This window comes from Diceros bicornis, chromosome 7 (genome assembly GCF_020826845.1).
Source record: "Diceros bicornis minor isolate mBicDic1 chromosome 7, mDicBic1.mat.cur, whole genome shotgun sequence".
Lineage (NCBI taxonomy): Eukaryota > Metazoa > Chordata > Mammalia > Perissodactyla > Rhinocerotidae > Diceros > Diceros bicornis.
Genome location: NC_080746.1, coordinates 39,922,968 through 39,948,942, shown reverse-complemented (window position 1 = coordinate 39,948,942; position 25,975 = coordinate 39,922,968). Strand labels below are relative to the sequence as shown.

Here is a 25,975-nt window from a genome sequence, read left to right as displayed (position 1 = left end):
TTACTTTTTAGGGCCCTAGGAGTTAAATTGTAGGCGTACACGTTGCTATTTTGGCAAGTGATCTACAAGTATTTTACTCCTTAATCATTTCTAATATTAAAAAATCTTTTTACATCCAATTTTTACTCATGAGCCTAACAAAAAATGTTACAGGTCTCATTGTCACCACTGCAATAAACTTACTGTGATGGAAGCATAACCTGTGTCTCAATATAGCCACATTAACAATTTCTGGACACCATGAACAACAGTGCCCATTTTTATCTAGAATGAGGCTTCATGAAAGTTTCTGTCAAGCTTATATATACACCATGCAAAAGGCTTTTGCATCTGTATAGAAGTTCTGCTGTTCGGCTGACCATGCTATCAATAAACGAAAGAAGCTGCCTGAAGCAACAGAAATAGAAAGCCTTACATGTTTAGGGTCAGAGTCGATGGATCTGCCTGGTTCTCAATATTAGACAACCTAGAAAAAGAGAAGCATTAGTTCCTACTGAAGATTATGTCAAACTGAACAGTATGAGCAACTACAGGAATACTGTATCAATAAAAATACCAGGTTTAACATGCATGAAGCCAAGAAAACCAACGATGCCAGATACTGAATTTATATCGCACTGTCCTTTGAACACCCAGCAGGAATCAACTGCTGAATGCAGATACCATGCAGTGCAATCATGACTGAACTAATATAAACTTATTTTTACAAATCTCTAAAAATCTAAGTTCCTGTAACAAGTAAAATAAATTCACCTTCATTCCTAATTGTCATTTCAATGAGGGAACTACATTAACTGCATTTTAAACTATAAACTGAGTAATCATTATCTTTATCCCATCTCTATATACACTTACAGACAGAATTGAGTCAAATCACTAAAAGAAAGAATGCACTAGAAATAAATATCATGGTTGCTCTTATTGGACAGAATTCTTTATAAGAAATGCAAAATCCATATCGTAACATATTGAAGTATAATGTTATTAGGATGATCCATACGGAATTGTCAATTCAATAAAAGGGTACAAAAATGGAGGCATTTTCATTTGGTAGCCCTAGACATACACTCTGCAGTTTTTTCCCCAATTCTGTATATAAATACAAATAATATGGCAAATACTTTGGCCAAGATCTTAATAATTCTGTTTTATACCTAAATAACTACTAGTCACAACAGTAATGGAATGCTGTACTCTTAATTTATATTTTTTCAACACTTTTGAATCGTTAATAATTTTCAATAGAAATCAATTACTCAACTTACCTCTAAACATGAGTAACGTTCAAATCATATTCACTCCTACAGATAAAATACCAAATAAAAGATTTAGGACAACTTAAGTGTGTGATTAAAAACTAACACCTATACAGAGATATATCCAGCTCTGTCAGAATTAAGTTTTAGTTCACGTCTGTATCATTCAGCAGTTGAACAGGTAAAATTCATCATCTGAACTATAATGGTACCAAGATTAACTATCACCAATGAAAACTTACCTAAGCTATTACACTCTAGAATAGTACAGATCTTGGGATATGCCAAAACCTAAGAAAAAAAATTTTTGGCTATTAAATCCTTTCATAGTTTTAACAGCTCTGTCTTGTAGTTCTTTCTCACAGGTCTAACAGATAGTTCTGTGAGTCAAGGAAACCACACAATTACTCTATGAGGCGTTTCCAACGATGTAGGTCTACAGAAAAAGCCCCATCGGGATAGACCTCAACCACTGTTTACACTTTTTAAAAAACATAAAAGTCTAAGATTCCAATTATTAGAAAGAACTGTGATCTGCTCCAGACTCTTTGATGAATTTGAAATTGTGTAAAAACATCCATTTGAAAAGAAATTAAAAGAAATCATCCCATAAACCAATCACTTGGTAAGATTTTAATAATGCTGCTTAGAAAAGGCAGAGTGTATATACTGATAAAAACATGCAAAGTGCCAACTAGCTAGTATAGATGAACCAAAGGAAAAAGATTTCCATGCACTAATTGAAGTCTTGATTTTTATTAACTTCAATACTGATTGATTACAGCACAATTTTTACTTTAGCTGAATTTTCCCTCAGAATTTAAGAACTATATAATATTTTCTTAGTTGGTATTGATTATAAAAATACAGAAAAATATTAATGTGGCTATGTTATCTGGGAATCACTGGAAGATAAATTATTGGGTTAAACTTTACATCATTCAAGTTTATGAAATCTTGAGTCCTAGCATTACACTATTCTATCCTCTACCTCATGTTGGATTATGCATTAATTAAAAATAATGTTGTATGTGCTTGAGTGGCAGCAATATCCAAGATTCTGATTATTGCTATAGCCTTACAGTTTTGGGACCCTTTACTGCATGTCAAGTGAAGCTGGCACAATATCATGATAAAATGTGTGAATCATAAGATTCCTTTTCTGAAATCACATCATAAACAGAACTTAAAAGTTGGCAAAAATGTGTTTCAATAATGAAACCTGTGGAGATTTAAATTATCTGACAATGTACATTTAAACAAATCCAATCTGAAAACTCACCTGAAGCATAAGACGTTAAGTCCAGACGTGTTTTCAAAATAAAAACCTAACAAAAAAAGAAGCCATCTTTGTTTCATGTCACTGTTAAAATTGGAATACTAAATCAATATAGCCAAGATTTGCCTTTTATCCTATGCTTTTTAGTTGTCAATCAGTCCCCCAGCCCCCATCACTTTATTCAGTTTTAGGTATGTTCCTTCTTACCTGTATCAAAACTCATACTGAACAATGAGCTCTGGGTTGCAAAAGAGGATTTATTTTTTGCACCTGTCTATAAGTCTTTGTCCACAAGTTAAACAAAAACAAACACAAGTGCTATCATAAAATGAATTATATATAGTGGCATAATCAACAAAATACAGTGGTGATGACAAGAAAATGGTAGTTGAAATACTCCAGTAGTTAGGAAAGGAAAATTAAGTTCTTATTACAGTACTAAACATTTGACACTAAAGAAAGGTCACTTGTCTGAATAAAACTGGGATAAAAATAAGGTTCCAGGTACCCTAAAGAGGGTGGTTGGCTGTCAATCAGTAGTGATTATAACTAAGATTTTTCTTTTTAGGATTACAATCTCTGTACTTCTTTGACCCAATGCTCCAATGATGCTTGTAAGCTCTTACCCTGAAATAAACAAGTATAGGCAAAAAAAGTAGGATGTTCTGTTTATTATTTACTAAGTGATTATTTCTTCCATGAAAGCCTCAATTTCTTGTACATATATGATTTCAGTTTTAAAAATGTTTTTTTCTAACAATTACTTCTTATTCTTTAGGAGTTTCTTTCACGGATTTTTTCAAAAGTTCTTTTTCTCCTTTGAAGGTTCTTTGTTATCGTGAGGCTGGCATATATATATATATACACACACATATATATATATATTCGTATTCATCATCTTTTCTTTCTATAAAAAGTTGCTTTTTCTCAATTCTGTTTACCTTGACATTCATATACCTATCTTCTTTTCAGGCCATTCTGTCCTCTGTCCAATGTTTTTGGCCTTTGACGCCTTCTTTTTAGATAAAGCAGCTTCTTCAGTATATTCCTCTTGTTCTAAATATACATTCATCTTCTTTGGTAATTCAGAACTTATTATGAAATAATTATCCTCCTGCATACAAAATATCAATTTTAAGCAATAACTAAAACTTTAGTGCTTTAGTAATTACACATAACTGAGCTCTAGGTTATTTCAAGTAACATGGAGACTACATTGAGAGGTTAAAAATCCAGATTAAGTTCTGCTTATTTTCTCATTTGATATCCTAGTAGCAATACCACATATTAAAACTTATTCAACAATAGTATTGAAAAGTCCATGTTCTCTTCAACTATCAAAAAAATTTATTTTTATTTTTTCATTTCCTACACCAAATGCATTCAGCCTTTCAAAAATCGAGTCTAAGATACTATTGGATAAAATTCCTATACCAACTGCTGCCCTCCCCACATGAAATGGAATAAAAATGTCACTTACCACCAATTTGATATCACATTCATCATCATGTTCAAGATTTGTTGCAACCTCATCCTCTGCTCTGTAATATTAAAATATATTATCACTCAGATGACAAAATCTTCTAGAACCCAATTAGTATACTGTCATAATATACAACTGAAACAGTAATACCAGTCAAGGAGAAAAATTATGTTGTCATTTATTAACACTCCAAAATGATATAGCTCAACTGTACTAACCCAAATGGCATACTGTATCTGTGCTCACATCACTATTAAAGTATAAACAAATCGTAAACAAAGTATAAACAAACTTAAAGCATAATATGGGGCATTAAGATTAAATTTAAAAACATTTAATTTGATAAAACTTATGACCAAAATTGTTTCACATTTCAACTTACGCTGACTCTTCCATAGGAGAGATGGATCCATCATCATCCAAGTATTTGTATCTACGACTATCAAGGTCTTCCTTTTCTAAATCTTCGCCGACATTCATTTGTCTCAAGGATTCCTTGAGGTGGTATTCATACTTCAGTTTTTCAAGGTAGTTGAAAAATCCTCTTGCTACTGCTTGCTATATATAAGAAAACACCATATTTTAAGTCATGGCCTTACAAAATAAAATTTTCTAACTCAGCATATGCCCATATTCCAAAATGGCAAAGATCCCCTCAGTAAGAAGGCTTAGTGATCTTGATTTAACTACTCTGCACCATGGAGATCACATATAATTTATTAAATGCCGGCTGTAAAAAGAATTCAGTGTTCTACCTAGTAAGTTATCAAACTTCCCTAAGTTGGTACCAAGGAAAACTGAAGCATAAATCTCGTATTGTTTGGGAATTACTAAACACATTTTTAAATGCAAACAAACAAATTTCTAATGTTTATTATTATCACCTTAAAACATAAAAGTGTAACGAGTAGTAATCCTTTCAATTCAGATTTTAAAGCAAGAGACTTAGTTATGCAAACATTTAACTAAAATTTTTTAGAGTCTACTGATAAGCATTAAAGTATTTGTCAGGCAATTCTGTCAGAAATTGAATATTCAATATCTGTAAGAAAATAAAATCTATTTTAAAGCCACTTAACACGAAAGGCAGGTGTGGGTTTGACTTGGGTTACCATAAAACAATTGGGAATCATTTGAGTTGCAGGGAGGATGTTTCAAGACCTGATAGGATGAAATCAAGGGATTTTATAGAAACAGCCTCAGAGCACTTCATATATAGGCACAGTCACTGAATATACCAGTGAAGATTCCACCCAGAAGCCCAAGTGAAGTTTGAGGTGAAGGATGGGATGGTCTTGAAGTGTTAAGTCAGTATGGAAGAGTATTATCACAGTTGCAGACTACGTTCCAGGTACACCTAAATTCTGAAAGGGACCAACGATTCATTGCAGACATTTTAGCTCTATGTATCAGCAAATATAAAATACTGACTCACCTCAAAGGTTAAAATTTTTCTCCAAGGTAATGGTTTTCTTCCATTCTTTGATTCTAAAAATGGGAATCCATGTCCTTTGTTTTTTATATGTTTCCTTTTTATTTGTGAGCTTCTAGTGTTTCTCCTTCCTTTTGGTCTTCCCCTTGGTCTTCCTGTTGGCTTACATTTCCTCTTTTTATGTTTCCTTTTTTTTTGTTTGAATCTTTCAAAAATAGCTTTTAAAGTCAATGGTTTTGGTTCAAAAGATGAGTCACTAGATGAATCTCTTGCTTGAACATTTTCAGCTGAATGAACAAATTTTCTAATCAAGTTTCTTTGCCTTGGTTTAGGTGAGTAAGGAACACACTGAGTTTTAAATAAGCTGCTACCAGAGGAAGAGTTATCACTAGAAAAAAAGGGAAAAAATTGCATCCTCTTATATTACTGAATGCTTATTATCAGTAATGTACTTTTCTCCCACAGACCAAAGAAGGAAAACATGCTCAGGATAATTTTTAAAAAGACAGGCTCAGTCCTAGCCAACCAAGTTCTGACCACTCTACCTAAAATGGCACATAATGCCATGTGCCATACTGCCATAGCACTTACCAAAAAAATCTGAGAAATAACAAGTTCCACAAAGTCTTGTTCACTGCTAGAGCCTCCTCTAAATAAAACAAGAGTAGCCTAATAGACAGATACTTGATGTGAATATACTAGAAATGCTGATTTTGATTTGCCAGTGAGATCAATGGATGAGGTTATGTAGATACCTCCATCATATACAGAAGCTAGCATCGTTGATAATGTAGAATATCGGAGCAAGTTGATGTTTAAGCAAGACACCCCACTGATGTCCATTTTCTTGTTGTAACACTAGGATGATTTAGTTAGGAAGATACCAAATTGGCCCAGAGAATATACTCCTGTTTCCCTGCATTAAGAATGCGTCCAACTGTTAACTATAGAAGTAGATAAACTTTGAAGGTCTGTATAAAACAGGTTTTCCTTTTCTTTCCCAATTCTTGAAAATTATCTTACCGCAACTCATTATCTACAATGATTTATGCTTTCCCGGAAATTCAAATACAGTAAACATCATCATCCAATCTGTTTCCCAGTAAAAATCTGGTGGTGGTTGTTGCTCACATAAAAAAACGCACCTACCTTTGATTTTCAATTTCCACAGCTGAATCAGATGGCGTTATACAGTCGAGAGAATCCATTCCTGATATGTATTCTCCAAATCCCTCTCAAAATTGTTTTTTATTCGTCAATTGTTCTTTGCTTTAAACAGATTTGACAATATAAAATTTGTAAATGTGATATAGTTTCCCTGAACAAATAAATGCTAACACAAACAGCTAATATCCACGTAATGCAAAATTTGATTTAGTCACGTTATGCCATTATACATCAATTAAGGCAAAATCACATATAAGGCCTTTAACATTTTCATGTAGGAACTGTCCATTTCAGATCAAATTCTAAAACCTAGAAATTTTATTCACCTGTTCTTTCACTTGTGCTTTCTAAATCTATCCAATGGAGTACTGTCATTTCCACAGAAGTATCCAACATTTTTCCATAACAGTGAAAAATATTAGCCATACAGTAATGTACAATTATGAGTATTAATGTACCATTAGCGGCCCAAAAGCCATTTTTCAAGAGCACATGGTAACTCCTGAGAAATTTTACAAAGCCAGAAGACAGACTGTGGCCTCACTACACCAAGAAAAATAATCAAGATTTAGTCTCAACCCAACAGACCATTTTAAGCTCCTGGTCTGGGATTTTCATTTATGGCCTCTTCTCATTCAAACTATGATTCATCAAAGTCACTGTAAAACTTCATTAGCATATTATCTCTTTGCCATTATGGGTATTAATTTAAAAGTTCTGAACTCTCAAACTTTTCAATGAAATGCTCTCAGACTGCAACAATGGTGCCCTTTGTGTTCCTTTTTATCTCCTTAGAAGATTTTACAATAGTTTGAGCAAAAATAACAGAAAAAAGACGTCTTATTTTACTACTGCCATCTCCCTTATAGAGAATGCCATCATTCTTCCGTTTTTGTATTTTTCTTAGTCTTTAGCATACTTGAGAATGACAACTAAGTAAAGCTATCAATAAGGTCACACAGATTTTAGATTTGCAAAACGTTCAAAGGACTCGTGGTAATTTCATGGTGTTTTACTGTAGCTTTTTAAAATGCAGAATCTAAGAATTCATGAAATAACTGCTCAAAAACTCAAAATTGAGTCCAGTAACACTGATGCTATACCTGAGGTTAAATTTTTTTTAAATATCAGCGCATTATCAAAATAAAGTGGAGCTAATTCAAAAATCAGTTTTTCGGAAACTGTTTAGAAAGCATTCCTACTAAGTGTCGCTTGCTATTCCGAGACTGCGATGAGAGGCCACATGGCCCGACAGAGCGCTTTACCCGCGCTAACAATGCTTTTAACCCCTCACTGAGTGACCTTGGCACGAGTGTCTCCGGGAAGTACCTAACCTCATGCAAGGAGAATGGCGTCAGTAATGGTTACCCCGCGCTTATCAAGATTAATTCAGAAAACGTGTACCTGTCTGTAATACATTTTAACATCTACATCCCAGATACGCTGGACCCCGTCCACACGATAATCGCCTATGCCGGCCGCAGTCCAGCCAGTAGGCCTGAAGCCCACAACCGCCAGCCCCCGCACTCAGGGCCTGACTTCTACGGCTAGATCCTAGCGAGCAACACGGAGGGGGTCCCCGGAAAAGCTAGACGAGCAACCCCTCCCTCGTCCACCAGGCCCGGGCGGCCATGTCCTCTTCCTTACCCATCCAGACTGGCGGGCGGCTTGCAACAACAAGCGCCGGCTCAGCACGGGCCTCAGCTGCGTACTCGCTGCCCGCAACCCAGGCCTCGGACGGGTGCCTCCAGCAACCTCTCGCCCTCTGCACTCCTACACGCCGACAACCACCTCCCTCCACAGCTGCGCGGAAGAAAAGGCTAGGCCACCTACGGAACCCACCTAATAGTGGGGCCGAAGTCTCGCGATAACATCTTAACTCCGGGAAGAAAGTGAGAGGTGGGAGGAGGTGCGAGACCGGGGCGCCATTTTGTTCGCGGCGAGGGGAGGAGCAATTAAAAGTGGGCGGAGCCTGATCGCGCTAACCCAGAGGAGGTGGAGCCGACTGAGCCAAGATCAGGGTGCAGGTGTAGGCTTCCCTAACGGACGAGGTAAGTGGAGTACCCAAGAATATTTCAGGAAATGACAAAAAGGAACTGTGGGGTAAAGAGAACGAAGTGGATGTGAACTGCAAGGAAGCGGCCACTCAGCCTGATTTGTTTCCGGTGGTCTCGCGTCTGCTGAGCTGTCGTAGAACCGCCGTTCCACAGCCTGGTCCCGGGTGTGTGGTGCCGGTGTGCTTTGCCATATTGTGTCTGTGTGTGCCTTCAGAAATCTCTTCTGGGTTCAGTTGTTAAAGGATCACGCTCTGACCGTGACTCCAGTGTGTAACCTTTGTCCTGGAAGCCAGTGTGGCTCCATAGCACCCCCAGTCCCCTCCACCTTTGGACCTGTTTTGTTAGCTCGCTCTCCACTCTAAACTAAAGGTCAGCCTCCCAGGAGTTGGCTAACATGTCACAAGACAGCCAGCCGTGGATTTGTTTTTTTTTTTTTCTGTTTTTTCCCCCTTAGTTCCCTGAAAGGTTACTACCGAGTGTTAAGATAAAACAGTTTACTAAACTTTGGGTTTTTTTGGTGGGTTTTCCCCCCCAAAGTAGTCACAAAAAGGAATGAACTGGTTTGATTTGTCCACTTTCAGATTTGTATCATATGATAAATCACTAAAGCTGTCTAGTCTTACTTTATAGTTAGTGTCGTCTCGGGATTGGACAGAGCTTGAAAGGTAGAATCTGGTCTCTTTACTCAGTTTTGCTCTAAAAACTGCACAGTTCAAGGCATAAAAAGTCTAATCCTGTAGACATTTCCACAGTCTGAAATACTGTAAGCTCCAGGACAGGGATCACATTCACTGTCATGTCGGGGAGCAGGCCCGGCCCCTACCCACACACACAGAAACACACTTAACACACGCTAGCACGTGGCCTTCTGGGCTGTTGGCTTGCCTAAGGCTCTACATTTCTAAACCAGTTATTCAGGCTGTAGCCTCCTAGGGTTGTATGTTGTTCCTATTTTGGTGGGGAAAGAAAACAAAAAAACCTGACCTTTTAAAGATAGTAAAAGGTGTAAAATTAGGATTGTATTTGAATTTAAACTTGAGTCTTTAATATTCCTACTGTAAGTAGAAATATCTAGAGTGGTTTTATTATCCTCATTGTAAATAAATATGGTATTATTGAGCAGATTTTGACATGCTTTTAATTAGTACTTGCTATTTTCTGATAAAGAAAATGTGATGTTACTGTTTGGAAAATCTAGGTGAAGACTATACAGGAATTATTTGTATGTATTTTCTGTCCATCTGAAATTATTTCAAAAGAAAAAGTTAAAATTTGTCGTTCCTGAACAATTATAGATTATTCAGTTCAAAAATATGTTTGAGATAATTGAAATATGATTATATAGGACTTGGGGCCCATTATCAATAGTTTATATTTTCTTTGGGAGATCACATTATACATATTAAGTAATTAAAGGAGAATAAAAGTCGGTATTTGAAGTAAATGTCAAGTCCTAAATGTGTGCAGGAGCATGTTTGTGGAGGATGTGTAGTTTCACATTATCAAAACTAGACCCCCAGTTTCTAAGAAACCTGTGACTCTTGGGAAAATTTTTTTTTAAAAATTTGTTTTTGCAAGAATTTTTCAAGTGATACTGAAGGATCATATTTCACTTACTAAGTAAGCATGTACTAGAGACTATTCAAATTATTGAGGTGTTCCATTAACAAATTTAATGAGAACTCCAACAGTGCTCCTAGAAACACCCTTAAAAGTTTTGTCTTTATTCCTTGCTGCAATTGGCCTAGAGGGCAGGATATCCTGCCCACCTCATATTACTTTTGTTTGGGTTTTTTGTGTGTGTGCGTGTGAGAAGATCAGCCCTGAGCTAACATCTGATGCCAACCCTCCTCTTTTTGCTGAGGAAGTAAAGTCAGCCCTGGGCTAACTTCCTCTACTTTATATGGGACGCCGCCACAGCATGCCTTCACAAACGGTGCATCGGTGTGTGCCCGGGATCCGAACCTTCGAACCCCTGGCCGTTGCAGCAGAGCTCACGCACTTAACCGCTACACCACTGGCCGGCCCCTGTCTTTTTTTTTTTTTTTTGTCTTCCTTTTATTTATCTACCTCTACTTGCGTACTTCATCACCTGAACACTTGACGTAAGATACTAATCTCTGTGTATATATGCCTACTTATTGTAAAATATACTTAACATGTATATTTAAAATGTCGTTATAATTGGTTAGATTATCAGAATAATTGAACATTAAAGCTGCTTACCAAGAAAGTATGTTTATTTGTAAATGAAAGTAATCGTTTGAATTTCAAAAGCTAATCATTTGTAGAAGTTTCCATTTCTCTTAGTAATTTAAATTTTCTTTTGTAAAAGAGATAGTCTAAGAAACTTGTTTAATTTTTAGCCTAAATGTCAAATATAGAATAGAAAACACAAATGATCTATTATAGAAGTATTTGAGCATCCTGTACTGTTATCTACACCATTTAAACGCTTTTTCCTAAACCTTAATAACTACTTTTTGCTTCAGAACCTATATTCCTTAGACCAAGCATCAGAAAACTGCATGTTCGATCCAGATATGTGACTAAAGAGAATGAATCATGTCCCCGCTTGCTTTGGCATTTCCTCTTGTCTGTGTATTTTAAATATGTCAGCGATTTAAAGTATCCGTATTGAAAGAGGTGTTAAAAAGAAACAAGTCTGAAAATGGAGTCACTTGAGCTAAGCCCTTAGCACTTGGTTCATCAGTGAACCGAGACTTAATTGCAGTTTCAGCTTCTTCCAGGAGGGGAATTTTAAACCAATCAATCTGGAGTTTCCTCATCAATTCTGGTGAGGTAATCTGCATGGTAGACCCCCACCCTTCCCCAAAGGAAGGTGACCTTGCCTAGAACAATTCACTCTTTAGAAACGTCCTTTTTCCTCCCCCTTCTGCCTTAAAAGCCTTCCATTCTGTACAGCTCCTTGGAGCTCCTCTCTGTTTGCTGGATGGGATGCTGCCTGATTCATGAACCATCAAATAAAGCCAATTAGATCTTCCGATTTACTCAGTTGAATTTTGCTTTCTAACAGAGGTTACTTGGGCATTTCTCACTTGGCCTATTAAATACCAGAAGCTGTGGTTGCCTTTCTGTGAGGACAAAAATCTGAATGCCCTTTTGCCCTCTTTATATAACTGAACTTTTATTGTTCATTTCCAGAGCAGCAGCTGTTCATGCTGGGTGCATTGTGAACTCTGGTGATAATTAGCCTAAAAGAGCTTTAGTGGTACGTGCTCGAACCAAAAGAAGAAAGAAAATGGCTTGTGCTGAATATTCTTTACATGTGCCAAGTCTAGAGGAGCTTGTTGGAGGTAAATACAATACTAACTTTGAGTTTTTTTAATTATTCTAAGGAAAAAATTAAAAAGTAAAAATATTCTAAGATATAATTTATGCAATAGTACTTTCAATTCAGAACTCATTTTCCTTTTCGGTATCTGTTCTGTACTATGTTTATTGAGAGTCCAAAATTCTGCCCCTCCAAAAAAACTAAACTCACCATTTAAAGATTCTGGATACAATACCAACTTTATAGAATTCAAATAAATATATTAATCCAAGATTTAAGTATATGCGATGCCCAAAGTGTTGTACAATTTTGCTTTATTAACTGTTTACCAGTTACAATATTCTGTGTATAATCTAGTGTGGTATATTAATCTTGTTCCCAATATACTACTTTTTCCCTCTCTCTTGATATGCCAATGAACTTGCTTAGATTTCTCTGTGTATATTTTTATGTATTTCACCTGTTCGAACAACAATTTAAGACAGCTTCACAAGATTAATTAGAAGGAGGGGAAATAGATAAGAAAAAGAAAATAAGAATAGGAATATAAAGTGAAGCCAGGAATAGTACTGATCCAAAACTGTATGTTTAGCCTATCGTAATGCTAACCTTTGTGTCACAGTGAACCTTTAGTTCTATTCTGATGGTGACTATAAAACCTTCCCTTATTTCTCAAAAATATCCTGGTAGTTCATCTGTCCTGATAAGATTGAAGTCAAGAAGTTATGGGGCCCGCCCGGTTGGTTGCCTAGTGGTTATTTCTCGTGTTCTGCTTCAGCGGCCTGGGATTCACTGATTTGGATCCTGGGGTTGGACCTACTCACTGCTCATCAAGCCATGCTGAGGCGGCATCCCACTTGGAAGAGCTACAACTCTACAACTATGATACACAACTATGTACTGGGGCTTTGGGGAGAAAAAAGAAAAAAAAAGAGGAAGATTGGCAACAGATGTTAGCACAGGGCCAATCTGCCTCAAAAATAAATAAATAAATAAATGTTTTGCTTGGTTGTAGCTCTTCTCTTATAACCTTCTTATTTTCTCCTAAATTGAATGGCAGCTAGTAAACAATCTGTACTGGCTGTATTTCTTTTCTATCAGTCTTTCTGTCTTCCTTGATATGACAGGACAGCTAGCAATCTTTTCTTTGGGTGCCTTTCTACAACTTATCTTCTCTTGTGTGTTTATGTTTCTATTTTCCTTCTATATGTACAGGATATATTCGGTACAAAATGGAGGTGGAATCTAGGTTTTTTTAGTTTAAAATTTGTTTTCACTTTCTGCAGAAAATCTTATAGCAAGAACTTGGTCCCATTGTAATTGATAAAAAATAGGTTTTACTATATTTCCACATACTGAATCTTAATTTATATATTCATAAGTCTGCAGTCATTCATCTAGGGAGGGGAATTTTCCAGTCGGTTTGGTTTCTGTTTTCATATAGATGAAAGATCTGGTATGGAGTATCTAGATTTAGGAGGACTTCATGTTTTTAGAGAGTCTGATTCTACAAGACTTAAACTAGTGGCTGACACTACTATCAGAAAAACTTTTATAAGAACTTTCCATCCTTGGGGCCGCCCCCGTGGCATAGTGGTTAAGTGCGCACGCTCCGTTGCTGGCAGCCGGGGTTCGGATCCCTGGCACACACGGATGCACCACTTGTCAGGCCATGCTGTGGCGGTGTCCCATATAAAGTAGAGGAAGATGGGCACGGATGTTAGCCCAGGGCCAGTCTTCCTCAGCAAAAAGAGGAGGATTGGCATGGATGTTAGCTTAGGGCTGATCTTCCTCATAAAAAAAAAGAAGAAAGAACTTTCCATCCTTAAAAGGTACAGTGCTCTTAGATTTTTAACTTTGAGACACCTATGTTTGCTTTTTTACTTTTTTTATCGAATTATATCTACAGTCAAGAACACTAATCTTAAGTGTATAGCTTCATGAATTTTAATGTTTACAGCCATGTCACTGCCATCAAAATCAAGATATAAAATATTTCCAGCATCCCAGAAGGCTCATTCATGCACTTTCCCAGTCAATATCTCTACCCCAAGAGATAACCACTGTTCTGACATATGTCACCTTAGATTAGTTGCCTGTTTTTCCAATACCTATAAGTGAAGTCATATAGTATATATTCTTTTGTGTCTTGCTTCTTTTGCTCAACATTTTGTCTGTAAACATTAATGAAGTTGTTGTGTAATTGCTTACTTTCTAGCAGTTTGAATATTTACATTTCAATAGATCTTTGGAATCCTCTCCCCAAAAGAAAAGTAGTCCTCTCCTGAGCGCAGTGTTTATCTTCAGTGGTTTATAAACACTATGATTTCTAGTAGTATTTATGAAGGTATTTAGGTGTCTTAGTCTACATTATATCTTGTGATTAATTATGTGTCTAATGTCTAATTATATTCATTAATAAGAACATTTCTCCCTCTTTTAATTACATTAATTAGGTTGGGAGTGTGACACACAAAAAAGTTGAGGGAAGATTTGATACGTGGTGGCAAATTTTCCCTAATGTTAAATAAGCCTTTACCTTGTCTTTATTAGTTCTGCAGAAGGGGCTAAAGGAGAACTTTGCTGATGTCCAGGTCTCTGTAGTTGATTGCCCTGATTTGACTAAGGAGCCATTTACCTTTCCTGTAAGAGGTAAGCAATTTTTGCAGTTAGCTTTTGTTTTTCAGTCTTAATCTTTTTCTTAAACCAGAATTATTTTTAAAGATTATCTTAAATTATCTAAAAATAAAGGATATTGTTCCAACTTTTAGACTAAAGTGTGCTTAGTTTCTGCGCTCACTGATTTCTTATATTGGTTAAATTTCACTTTATACCCTTGTGGAAAAATACTGTGTTTTATGCAGTTTCGTAGCTTCCACAGGTTATATAATAGATATTCAATAGGCTAGAATCCTTAATATCGCATGAGAGTTTTGTTTTTAATTGCTCAAGTGACTGTCATGGGAACTTCCTTTAATTTTTATGTTTTCGTTTATTTATTCAAGACCAGAAAGGATCTTAAAAGCCTTGTATTTGAATCATCTATTAAATACTTATACCCCTTCAACAAATTTGCCAAGTGATCATCCAACCAATGTTTAAAGTGAGAAGGAAGGGAAATTAATATTGGTTGAGTAAGTATAATTTGTCAGACAGTGTGATAGTTAACCTATATTTGATGTCTTAATTTTTACAATAGCAGTGCAAGGTAAGTACTAGCTCCAGTTTATAGATGAGAAAACTGAGGCTCAGAGAGGCTAAGTAAGCTCAGTGTGAATCATAATCAGGATTCAAATCCAGGTCTGTCTGCTTCCCGAGTCCAACATTCTCCCATTATACCCTACTGTGATGAGAAATTTGGAGATAAAGACCCTCCTTTACTGTTTTATTACGTAATTGACATCTTTTTAAAAAATAGTTTTATGTAGAAGTCCTGGACTCTAGATCTTTCTCTGCCACACACAGATTTTATTACCCTGGGTAAGCCAATTAATGTATCTTGGCTTCAGATACATTAAAATTGGGGGCATTTGGGTGAAATCTTCTTTTTGGGTTTTTCCAGTTTAAACAGTCTTTGATTTTAAGTAGACCTGTAAATACTATAAGTTTTGTGTACCTAATGGCAATTTCTCTTCACATCTTGAAAGCATTTAGCATAATACTTTTTTATAGGGTGTTTCTTCCAATTAAAAGACTAATATATTCTCCCCACTAAATAATTAATTAATTAAAATAAAATAAAAATCAGAAAACGCTGAAGAGTACAAGGAAAAATGGTTAATTTTAATTCTGTCATCCAAAGGGTTATATTTTGAAAAAGAGTTTTCTGGTCAATAATTTGTGCATCTTTAAATTACAATACTAGGGGCTGGTCCCATGGCCTAGCGGTTAAGTTTGGCGGGCTCCACTTCAGAGGTCCAGGTTTAGTTTCCAGGCAAAGACCTACACCACTTGTTGGTGGCCATGCTGTGGCAGGGACCCACATGCAAAACAGAGGAAGCTTGGCACAGATGTTAGCTCAGTGCAAATCTCCTCAGCAAAAACTAAATAAATAAATAAATTACAATACTAAGGAAGCTAGATATGTATGTGTATGTATATATATATGTATGCTCTTTCATAAACATAGTTAGGCACTTTCTACAGGAACTAGTCTTGCTCAGTTGCTCAATGACTTTGTATTATTTGATCTCTCCACATATTTCATACTGTTTGGCCATTGCTGTCTGACATTTTCTCTCTTGTTTCTCTTCTGTCCCTGCCTCTTCTTCCTGGGTACCTTTCCTACCTCCATGATGTTCTTTCTTCCTCATTTCTCTTGGCTCCTTTCTCTTTCTGGCCGACTCTTAAATTTTGATGTTTCCCAGAATTCTTTCCTCAGTCTCTTCTTATTCTGTAAAGTATCTCTGGGATTTTTCATCTACTCCTGTGGGGTTTTTTTTGTTTTGTTTTGGTTTTTTTGTTTTGTGAGGAAGATCAGCCCTGAGCTAACATCCATGCCAATCCTCCTCTTTTTGCTGAGAAAGACTGGCCCTGGGCTAATATCTGTGCCCATCTTCCTCCACTTTATATGGGACGCCACCACAGCATGGCCTGACAAACAGTGCATCAGTGCATGCCCAGGATCCAAACCCGGGCCGCCAGCAGCGGAGCACGTGCACTTAACCACTAAGTTCTCCTGTGGTTTTAATTACTACTTGGATACAACAACTTTGAAATCTGTACATCTCACCTAGATCTCTTTTTCCACCTGTCTCCAGGACATCTCCACCTACATTTGCTAAGGACAACTTGAGGTCAACATGTCTAAAAGTTAACTTATTACTTCACCATAGTTGTCTTATTCTCTTTTCTTTGTTCTTTTTCTTAATTTCTTCTTCTCCATCTCTACAGTCACCGTTTTTAGCTCATTACTTTTCTATTTGCTAAACTACTAAAATAGTCCTCTAATGGTTTCTCTAAACTTCAACATTACTATCACTTATGAGAAAGAGTCTTAACCATGAGTAATTTCTGCTGATCCCATGGAAAACATTTCCAACGTCCCTAATTTTAAATGGGACCTAAAGGAATTTTGTACCTCTACCCTCTGCACAGCTGAAGAAATAGAGCCATTATATCTACTTTATTGTAGAATGATGTTAGTATGAAACTGACAATACTACCTTTTCTCAGACAAAGGTAATTATTTTCCGCTCTACATATTAAAAAAAAAAGAATTTGCCTTCTCCCCAATTGTGTCTAGCTGTACCTGTGATGTTAATTTAAAATGTAAGTAGAAAGTTCCTAGCATCTGAAGTTACCTCTAATTACTTGTCATTTTTATAAACAACCTTGGGAATAAGCAACTTTGACAAGATGATTTTACAATATGGATTTCTAAAAGAACTAATATTCCACCAGAGCAAAATATTTTATTTCATTTTTTTATTGTCTTCCTTTTTATTTATTTATTTTTTTTTTTGGTGAGGAAGATCATCCCTGAGCTAACATCCACGCTAATCCTCCTCTTTTTGCTGAGGAAGACCGGCTCTGTGCTAACATCTATTGCCAATCCTCCTTTTTTTCTCACAAAGCCCCAGTAGATAGTTGTATGTCATAGTTGCACTTCCTTCTAGTTGCTGTATGTGGGACGCGGCCTCAGCAGGGCCGGAGAAGCGGTGCGTCGGTGCGTGCCCAGGATCCGAACCCAGGCCCCCAGTAGCAGAGCGCACGCACTTAACCGCTAAGCCACGGGGCCAACCCCCAAAATATTTTAAATTAAAATACAATTGTAGCTAAAATCCTGTCTGTCCTCAAAAAGAGATTTTTAAAGGAATAAGTCAATATAGACTAATTCTAGAAACCTCCTCCAATCCATACTTTAGCCCCAGGTCTAGCCCTTGCTCTATCATCAACTTTCTCTTGCCTTTATGCTAACTACATTAAGTCATGCATGCTTATGACAATACTGGAGACACAGGCAGTTAGAATAGGACAGGGGTCCTAGCTCCTTATATTTTCCAACCCCTGCTATTTGTAAAACTATGAGAATGGAAAAGTTTTATACTCTTAATAAATTAAATTAGTGTCTTCTGGTATTTTCTACTAAAATTAAATGTTTGCCTATTTTTAAGATGGCTTATTTTTTTTTAGGCATCTGTGGGAAAACTAGAATTGCAGAAGTAGGAGGTGTCCCTTACTTAATGCCTCTTGTAAATAAAACAAAAGTAAGTGTACTTTGCATTCATATGAAGATTATAGAAGTTGGCTTGATTCCTCTTTTTATTATTAGAAGATCCGTTGACCAATGTGGTAAGGAAGTGTCAATGGACTCATAATAACAAGTAAACCAGGGAATTTGTAATGAGTTGATTTAAATAATATTTTTTTCCTCTTGTATAGGTTTATGATCTAAATAAGATTGCAAAAGAAATCAAGCTTCCTGGAGCTTTTATTCTTGGAGCCGGGGCAGGCCCATTTCAGACTCTTGGGTTCAATTCTGAGGTCAGTATATATATAATATAATTATTTTATCATATTGATTTGACATTTGGTTTGCATTTTTCCTTTTACTGTCCTATCAGAAATCCTGCTTTCTAAATGAATTGTCATTGGTTGCTATCATATCTCTCTACAGATTTGATAGTGTTTGATACAGATTTGGACTAGAGCATATGCTCCAATTGGTCCAACTGTAATGGCGCACTAACCTGTCATTTCAGATTTTCTTAGCATATACACTCAGTCTTAGATGAGTCGATCCAAGGTCCTGTGGTCTGCTGAGGACTTTGGATTGTGAAAGATTTTAATCCTGACACATCGGAGGATTCCTAGCTTCTTTATAAATCTTTGCTTTTGGTATGAGGGCAGCTTTCAATCAGAAAATGAATGGAATATTTAATGATCTAGTCAATTCCCTCTTTCAGACCAAGTAGTAGGGACTTACCACAGTAGTATGACGATTAGTTACAGAAGGTAATATCTATTACTATGTATGTAAGTATACTTCCAACATAAAGATATCAACTGTTTGTCTTTACATCTCATGAATGGAAGAGTGAGTGACCTCTTTAGTCTGCCTCTTCTCTCATAACCTCTACAAATGTTACCATTAGTCAAAAACCATACAAGTCCTTTGCAGAAACATTAATATAATTTGCATAGTATTCCGGATATAAAAAAACTTTAAAATTTAAAATTAGGTGTTTTAAAGCAAATGTTACAATGTTATAGAAACACTATAACAAATACTGTAAACATTTTATAAAATGTTTTCAGTTTTTTGATATTTGTAAATGTTAAACAGTTTTAACTCTAAAATTAAACATTTCCTATTTCATGTTTTCTTATTAGGTCTTGAAATAAAATGTCTTAAAGTCTGGGATAAAATGTTTTGTTACATTATTCAAGATACTCTCTCTGCATAGAGATACTAAGATTTACTAATTACCTTATTTATTTTCTTTTCAGTTTATGCCAGTTATTCAAACAGAAGGTGAACATAAACCCCCTGTGAATGGAAGTTACTTTGCCCGTATTAACCCTGCAGATGGAGGGTGTCTGCTAGAGAAATACAGTGAGAAATATCATGATTTTGGGTGTGCCTTAATGGCTAATCTTTTTGCCAGTAAGGGCCAACCTGGAAAGGTGATTTTCTTCATAAAAACACAGTATTCTCCAAAAGTTCTCAGATAGCTAAAAATTTGAACTTTTATTGCCATAAATACGGTTTTCTTAAGAAAATCCAAAGCTACCTAAGTCAAAGCTCTTTAAATAACCCAGTTATGAAAGATTCAGAGAGTACTACAGTCAGAGTAAAAGTCTCATTTGAAACTGAGGTTAAAAATAATACTTAGTAAGCAATACCTTTTTTTCTGAGGAACTAAAAGGTAACAGGATATTATCTGGGGAGTAAGTTAGTCAAATAGATGAACCGTGCAGCTGAAATAAATACATAATGTCTACCTATAGTTAGTATATATGCCATTTGTTCATTCCTGACTGATCAGACATTGAGCTAGATAGAAATGATGGTAGCAAAAAGTTATAGCAAGAAGGAGGTAAGGAGAATTAATGCCTTACATCATATTTACTTCCTGTTAGTACACAAAATGATGATTTCAGTTTTACCAGTTGTGAGAACTCTTACATTTTCTAAATAGAGATAGCTACTTCAGTTACTCTGAGAAATGAGGTAGTGAAGTAAAAGTACCTAATAAAGTGGAGGTAACATAAATCCAGAATTTTAAAGGAGCTGAGAAAATGTAATCATTTTCCTCTCCCCTCCAATTTTCAGAGGTTAATCCCTTTAAGCCAAGAAATTCTCAACTTTTTATTACCTTGACATATAATGGTAAGACTCTCCCGAGTTCAGTGTAGGATTTAGCTATAAGTCTCTTTCTCAGTCCAAGAAAGCATGAATAAGACTTATTATTAGAGTAAATGATGTATAACTCATATAAATATTATTGATCAAGACTTACAGAGGATTGAGACACCTCAACTATCTGGGTGCTCTAAACAAACAAGTGAATATTTGCTTGATGGCATTAGATTATATAGTGTTTTACTTGGTATTTATTTACATAAAATCTTGCAGCTTAGAACAATGGTATGCATATTTATGTCCTCTCTAGGTCATTGAGGTGAAAGCCAAAAGAAGAACTGGAAAACTTAACTTTGTGACTTGTATGAGACAGACTCTTGAAAAACATTATGGAGATAAGCCTGTAGGGATGGGAGGTACTTTCCTAGTTCAGAAGGGAAAAGTGAAGACTCACATTATGGTAAGGGCCTGTGTGTGTGTGCATGCATACATGTGTGGTATGTTTATGTGCACATGTGCTTAAGATCTTAGTATTTTTTAAATATACATTGGGAATTCTACCTTTAAAGACACCCTGAACAAATCCCTTTACTATGATTATATCAGTGTAAAATTTTATTTATTTATTTATTTATTTTTTCTGCGAGGAAGATCAGCCCTGAGCTAACATCTGATGCCAATCCTCCTCTTTTTTCTGAGGAAGACTAGCCCTGAGCCAACATCCGTGCCCATCCTCATCTACTTTATATGGGACGCCACCACATCGTGGCTCGACACACCATGCATCAGTGCGCGTCCTGAATCCGGGCGGAGCGTGCGCACCCAACCGCTTGCGCCACCGGGCTCGCCCTGTATCACTTTAAAATTTTAATGACAAATAATACAGTAAATCATATTGTGCAATAATGCCCAGCTAGAGTCCTTTTTTCATGTTAATATTTAGAACTTTCTTTTCAGTGTGTTTGTTTTTAAGATCAAAATAGATGTGAGTGGGGGCCGGCCCCGTGGCATGGTGGTTAAGTGCACGTGCTCTGCTGCTGGTGGCCTGGGGTTTGGATCCTGGCCACGCACCCAACACACTGCTTGTCAGGCCATGCTGTGGCGGTGTCCCATATAAAGTGGAGGAAGATGGGCATGGATGTTAGCCTAGGGCTGATCTTCCTCAGCAAAAAGAGGAGGATTGGCATGGATGTTAGCTCAGGGCTGATCTTCCTCACAAAAAAAAAACAAACAGATGTGAGTGTAAGCCTTAGAAACTGATTATTATTTTCATTGCCAGAATCCCAAACATAATACATAGACTTTGCTATTAAGATGGTTGTGGTTTTGGGGAAAGAACTGATTATGAAAATTATAATCTTATGGGCTAAGTATAATAAATTTATAAGAGACTAAGGATGGAATACCATATGAAGACAGACTCAGGGCATTCAGGACTTTTACAATAATTTTTAGTAGGTGAATGAATGAATGAAGTATGAAAGTGATTACAACTTAACTTCCTTTTTGCTTTATCAGTAAAACCATCAGAAAATGTATTGTTTTAATGTTTTTTATCCGGGTAAGTTTTTTTTTTTCTTTTGCTGTGGAAGATTCGCCCTGAGCTAACATCTGTTGCCAATCTTCCTCTTTTTTTGTATGTGAGCTGCTGCCACAGCATGCCCACTGGCAGACGAGTGGTAGAGGTCTGCACCTGGGAACTGAACCTGGGCCACCAAAGCTGAGCATGCCGAACTTAACTACTGGCTGGTGGTTGGCCAGGGCTGGCCCAATCCTGATAATTTTAAATGGCAAGCCAGCTGATCCTCTATAGAAAGACACAATATTTGTAAAACTACTTAATACTTTCCAAATTATTTATAACAAAATTATAGATAAATCTATTTGTAAATACCAAAGGATTATAGGATTTTTTTAAAATTCAAGTACACAATACTTTATTATTAACTATAGTTACCATGATGTACATTAGATCTCTAGAACTTGTTCATTTTATAACTCAAAGTTTGTACCCGTTGGCCAACATCTCCCCATTTCCTCCAATCCCCCAACCCCTGGCAACCACCATTCTACTCTCTGTTTCTCTAAATTGGACTTTTTTGGATTCCACGTATAAGTGATATCATGCAATATTTATCTTTCTATGTCTGACTTATTTCGCTTAGTATAATGTCCTCCAAGTTCATCCACATTGTTGCAAATGGCAGGATTTCCTTCTTTTTTAAGCCTGAATAATATTCTATGTATATATAAATAGATGGATATTACAATTTCTTTCTCCATTCATTTGTTGTTGGACACTTAGGTTGTTTCCATATCTTGGCTATTGTGAATAATGCTGCAATGAACATAGGAGTACAGATATTTCTTCAAGATACTGATGTCATTTTCTTTGGATAAATACCCAAAAGTAGAATTGCTGGATCAGATAGTACTTCTATTTTTAATTTTGTGAGGGACTTCCCTGCTGTTTTACACAATGGTTCTACCAGTTTACATTCCCGCCAACAGTGTACAAGGGTTGCCTTTTCTCCACATCCTTGCCAACACTTGTTATCTCTTGTCTTTTTCATAAAAGCCATCCTCACTGGAGTGAGGTGTTATTTCATGGTTTTGATTTGCATTTCCCTGATGAATAGTGATGTTGAGCACTTTTTCATATACCTGTTGTCCATTTGTATGTCTTCTTTGGAGAAATATCTAATTCAGTTCCTTTGCCCATTTTTTAATTGGATTGTTTTTTTGCTGTTGAATTCTGTGAGTTCCTTATATATTTTGGATATTTACCCTTATCAGATATGTGGTTTGCGAATGTTTTCTCCCATTCCATAGGTTGCCTTTTCATTTTGTTGACTATTTCCTTTGCTGTGCAGAAGCTTTTTAGTTTGATGTAGAACTACTTGTTTTTTTTTCCTTTTGTTGCCTGTACTTTTGATGTCATATCCAAAAAGTCAAATCCAGTGTCATGAAACTTTTCCCCAATGTTTTCTTTTAAGAGTGTTATAGTTTTAGCTCTTACATTTAGGTCTTTTATCCATTTGAGTTAATTTTTGTATACAGTGTAAAGTAAGTGTCTAACTTCATTCTTTTGTATGTGAATATTCAGTTTTCCCAACACCATTTGGTGAAAAGACTGCCCTTTCCCCATTGAATGATCTTGGCACCCTTGTCGAAAATCATTTGACCATATATGCAAGGTTTATTTCTGGGATCTCTGTTCTATTCCATTCATCTGTATGTATGTCTTTTTGCCAATATCACACGGTTTTGATTGCTATAGCTTTGTAGTTAAGTTCGATATCAGAAAGTATCAGACCTCCAAATTTCTTCTTCTTTTTCAAGATTGTTTTGGCTATTCAGAGTCCTTTGAGATTTAATATGAATTTTAGGATTGATTTTTCTATTTCTGCAAAAGCATCATTGGGATTTTGATAGGAATTACATTGACTCTTTAGATTGCTTTTGGTAGTATTGACATCTTAACAATATTAAGTTGTCCAATTCATGAACACAGGATGTCTTTCCATTTATTGGAGTCTTTTTAAATTCCTTTCAGCGATGCTCTGGGGGCTAGCCCGGTTGTGCAGTGGTTAACTGCTCTCGCTCCACTTCAGCGGCCTGAGGTTCGGAGGTTCGGATCCCGGGCATGCACTTACGCACTGCTTGTCAAGCCATGCTGTGGCAGCATCCCATATAAAGTAGAGGAAGATGGGCACAGTTGTTAGCCCAGGGCCAATCTTCCTCAGCAAAAAGAGGAGAATTGGCATCGGATGTTGGCTCCGGGCTAATCTTCCTCACAATTACTTAAATAAATAAATAAATACTAATAGACTTATTCCTTCATTTATTCATTCATATGTTTTAGTGTGTACACATGGATTGGTGATCCTTTTGAAAACTAGAGTGTGTAACTCCTTTTGATGTCAGAAATAGTCAATAGAATGTATAAGGCTTAAAGTTTTTAACTTAATGAAATTATAAATAATTTAAATTTTTAATTCTCAATAATATTCAGTATGTTTACCTGTTTAATGATCTTTTATTGTAGCCTGCAGAATTTTCTTCCTGCCCATTGAACTCTGATGAAGAGGTGAATAAATGGTTGCATTTTTATGAGATGAAGGCTCCTTTGGTTTGTCTGCCAGTTTTTGTCTCCAGAGACCCAGTAAGTCTATGTCTTTCTTTACATTGCAGTATACTACAATGATAATGCTCAATTTTTAGGATATTCTTTTAGAATTAGGCTTTTTGTGAACAAATTAGAACTTTTTGTGTTGCTATTTAAAAACTAGGATAATCTCTAGAATTATCTTGAAATATAAGGGAGTAGGTGGCTAACCACCCTATGAGTTAGGCAGAGCAGATTTTACCTTTGAGGAGATGAAGGCACAGTCATGTTAAATAACACCCAAAGTCATGTTATTAAATGGTAGAATCACAACAGGATTCATGTCTCCTGTCATCTTATTTGCTGTTCATTATACTGTTCATTATATTCTGATACTATATACTAGAAAAAAATATTATAATATAGACCAATTCACTGCAAATATCTACGAAAATACTGACTAGTCATATCTTTTGATCCAGTGATTACATGTCTAGGAATTTATCCTTAAATATTTGCATAAGTGTGTAAAATGGTTAGTTAGAAGGTTATTCATGACAGCACTGCTGTAATAAGCAGAAGAATTGGAAATAATCTAAATGTCAGTTGGTAGGTGGTATATATGTACGATAGAATACCATGTAGGTGTGAAAGAATGAGGAGGCTCTTTTATGATCTGATATACAAAGATCTGAAAGCTATGTTGTTAAATGAAGAAAAGCAATACGCAGCACAGTATGTACAGAGTGTTACCACTTGAGGGGGAAAACAAGTAAATCTTTCTGAAAGGATACAGAAGAAACTGCTTACACTGGTTGCCTACAAGAAAAGGAAATGAGTGGTGAGGGCAGGAGATGGAAAGATACATTTTACTGTTTTGCACCCTTTGAATTTTGAATCATGTGAATGTATTACATTCTTAAAGAATAAAATAAAAACTATTGCAACATAAATGAAAAAGGTCTCCCTCACCCTTAAACAAATTCTATCCAAAATAATTTGAACACTAACCGATAGTTTGTCTGTTGCCCTAGGGGTTCGATTTGCGATTGGAGCACACTCATTTTTTCAGTCATCATGGAGAAGGTGGACACTACCATTATGACACTACCCCTGATATAGTGGAGTATCTTGGATACTTCTTACCTGCAGAGTTTCTCTATCGCATTGATCAACCAAAAGAGACCCATTCATTTGGGCGAGATTAAATCAACTGATACTCATTTAGAAAAAGAAATAATTAACTAAGGTTTATTAATTAACTCATTAATTGATACTAATATAAAATCCAATAGAAGTGATCTCACTACTTAAACCCTATATTTTTGGCCTTTGAAATGAAAGGTTGTTGACGTTGTACTCTGTATTATTTCATAGATCTATCTGAAAGAGATGATTGGGAACAAAGATACATAATGGAGATGTTCTTCATTATTCTTTTATCCTAAAAACCAGTCTTATGTTTATACCTTATATATAAACATGATCAGGAATCATGTGATTATTCCTACTGTTTAATAGTAATAACTTACATTTGTATAACATTATTAAATTTTTCAAATTAGTCTCACAACTGCAAAGTGGATGTCT

At 36.0% G+C, this 25,975-nt stretch overlaps 2 protein-coding genes and 5 non-coding genes across 7 annotated transcripts; 1 reads left to right on the top strand and 6 right to left on the bottom strand.

The window, feature by feature from the left end:
* Positions 1 to 142: 142 nt before the first annotated feature.
* LOC131409192 (small nucleolar RNA SNORA1) lies at positions 143 to 277 on the bottom strand. Its single transcript, XR_009220871.1, has one exon. It is a non-coding gene; the product is annotated as a small nucleolar RNA SNORA1 (small nucleolar RNA).
* Positions 278 to 534: 257 nt separating this feature from the next.
* TAF1D (TATA-box binding protein associated factor, RNA polymerase I subunit D) lies at positions 535 to 8,430 on the bottom strand. The gene is given in 7 exon segments (XM_058545413.1): positions 535 to 1,301; positions 3,477 to 3,525; positions 3,527 to 3,649; positions 4,016 to 4,076; positions 4,401 to 4,576; positions 5,454 to 5,838; positions 6,600 to 8,430. Coding segments are annotated over 6 exon segments (837 nt in total). The 5' UTR covers positions 6,659 to 8,430; the 3' UTR covers positions 535 to 1,301; positions 3,477 to 3,492.
* LOC131409190 (small nucleolar RNA SNORA8) lies at positions 537 to 674 on the bottom strand. The gene has a single exon (XR_009220869.1). It is a non-coding gene; the product is annotated as a small nucleolar RNA SNORA8 (small nucleolar RNA).
* Positions 1,385 to 1,457, bottom strand: LOC131409208 (small nucleolar RNA SNORD5). The gene has a single exon (XR_009220886.1). It is a non-coding gene; the product is annotated as a small nucleolar RNA SNORD5 (small nucleolar RNA).
* On the bottom strand, positions 1,596 to 1,726 carry LOC131409197 (small nucleolar RNA SNORA18). Its single transcript, XR_009220875.1, has one exon. It is a non-coding gene; the product is annotated as a small nucleolar RNA SNORA18 (small nucleolar RNA).
* LOC131409200 (small nucleolar RNA SNORA40) lies at positions 2,728 to 2,855 on the bottom strand. The gene has a single exon (XR_009220879.1). It is a non-coding gene; the product is annotated as a small nucleolar RNA SNORA40 (small nucleolar RNA).
* Positions 8,431 to 8,587: 157 nt separating the features above from the next.
* C7H11orf54 (chromosome 7 C11orf54 homolog) lies at positions 8,588 to 25,975 on the top strand. The gene is made up of 9 exons (XM_058545412.1): positions 8,588 to 8,668; positions 11,840 to 11,991; positions 14,523 to 14,621; positions 18,105 to 18,178; positions 18,354 to 18,455; positions 19,422 to 19,598; positions 20,588 to 20,737; positions 24,326 to 24,442; positions 25,420 to 25,975. The coding sequence occupies exons 2-9, from the start codon at positions 11,937 to 11,939 to the stop codon at positions 25,591 to 25,593; spliced, it is 948 nt and encodes a 315-aa protein (XP_058401395.1). The 5' UTR covers positions 8,588 to 8,668; positions 11,840 to 11,936; the 3' UTR covers positions 25,594 to 25,975.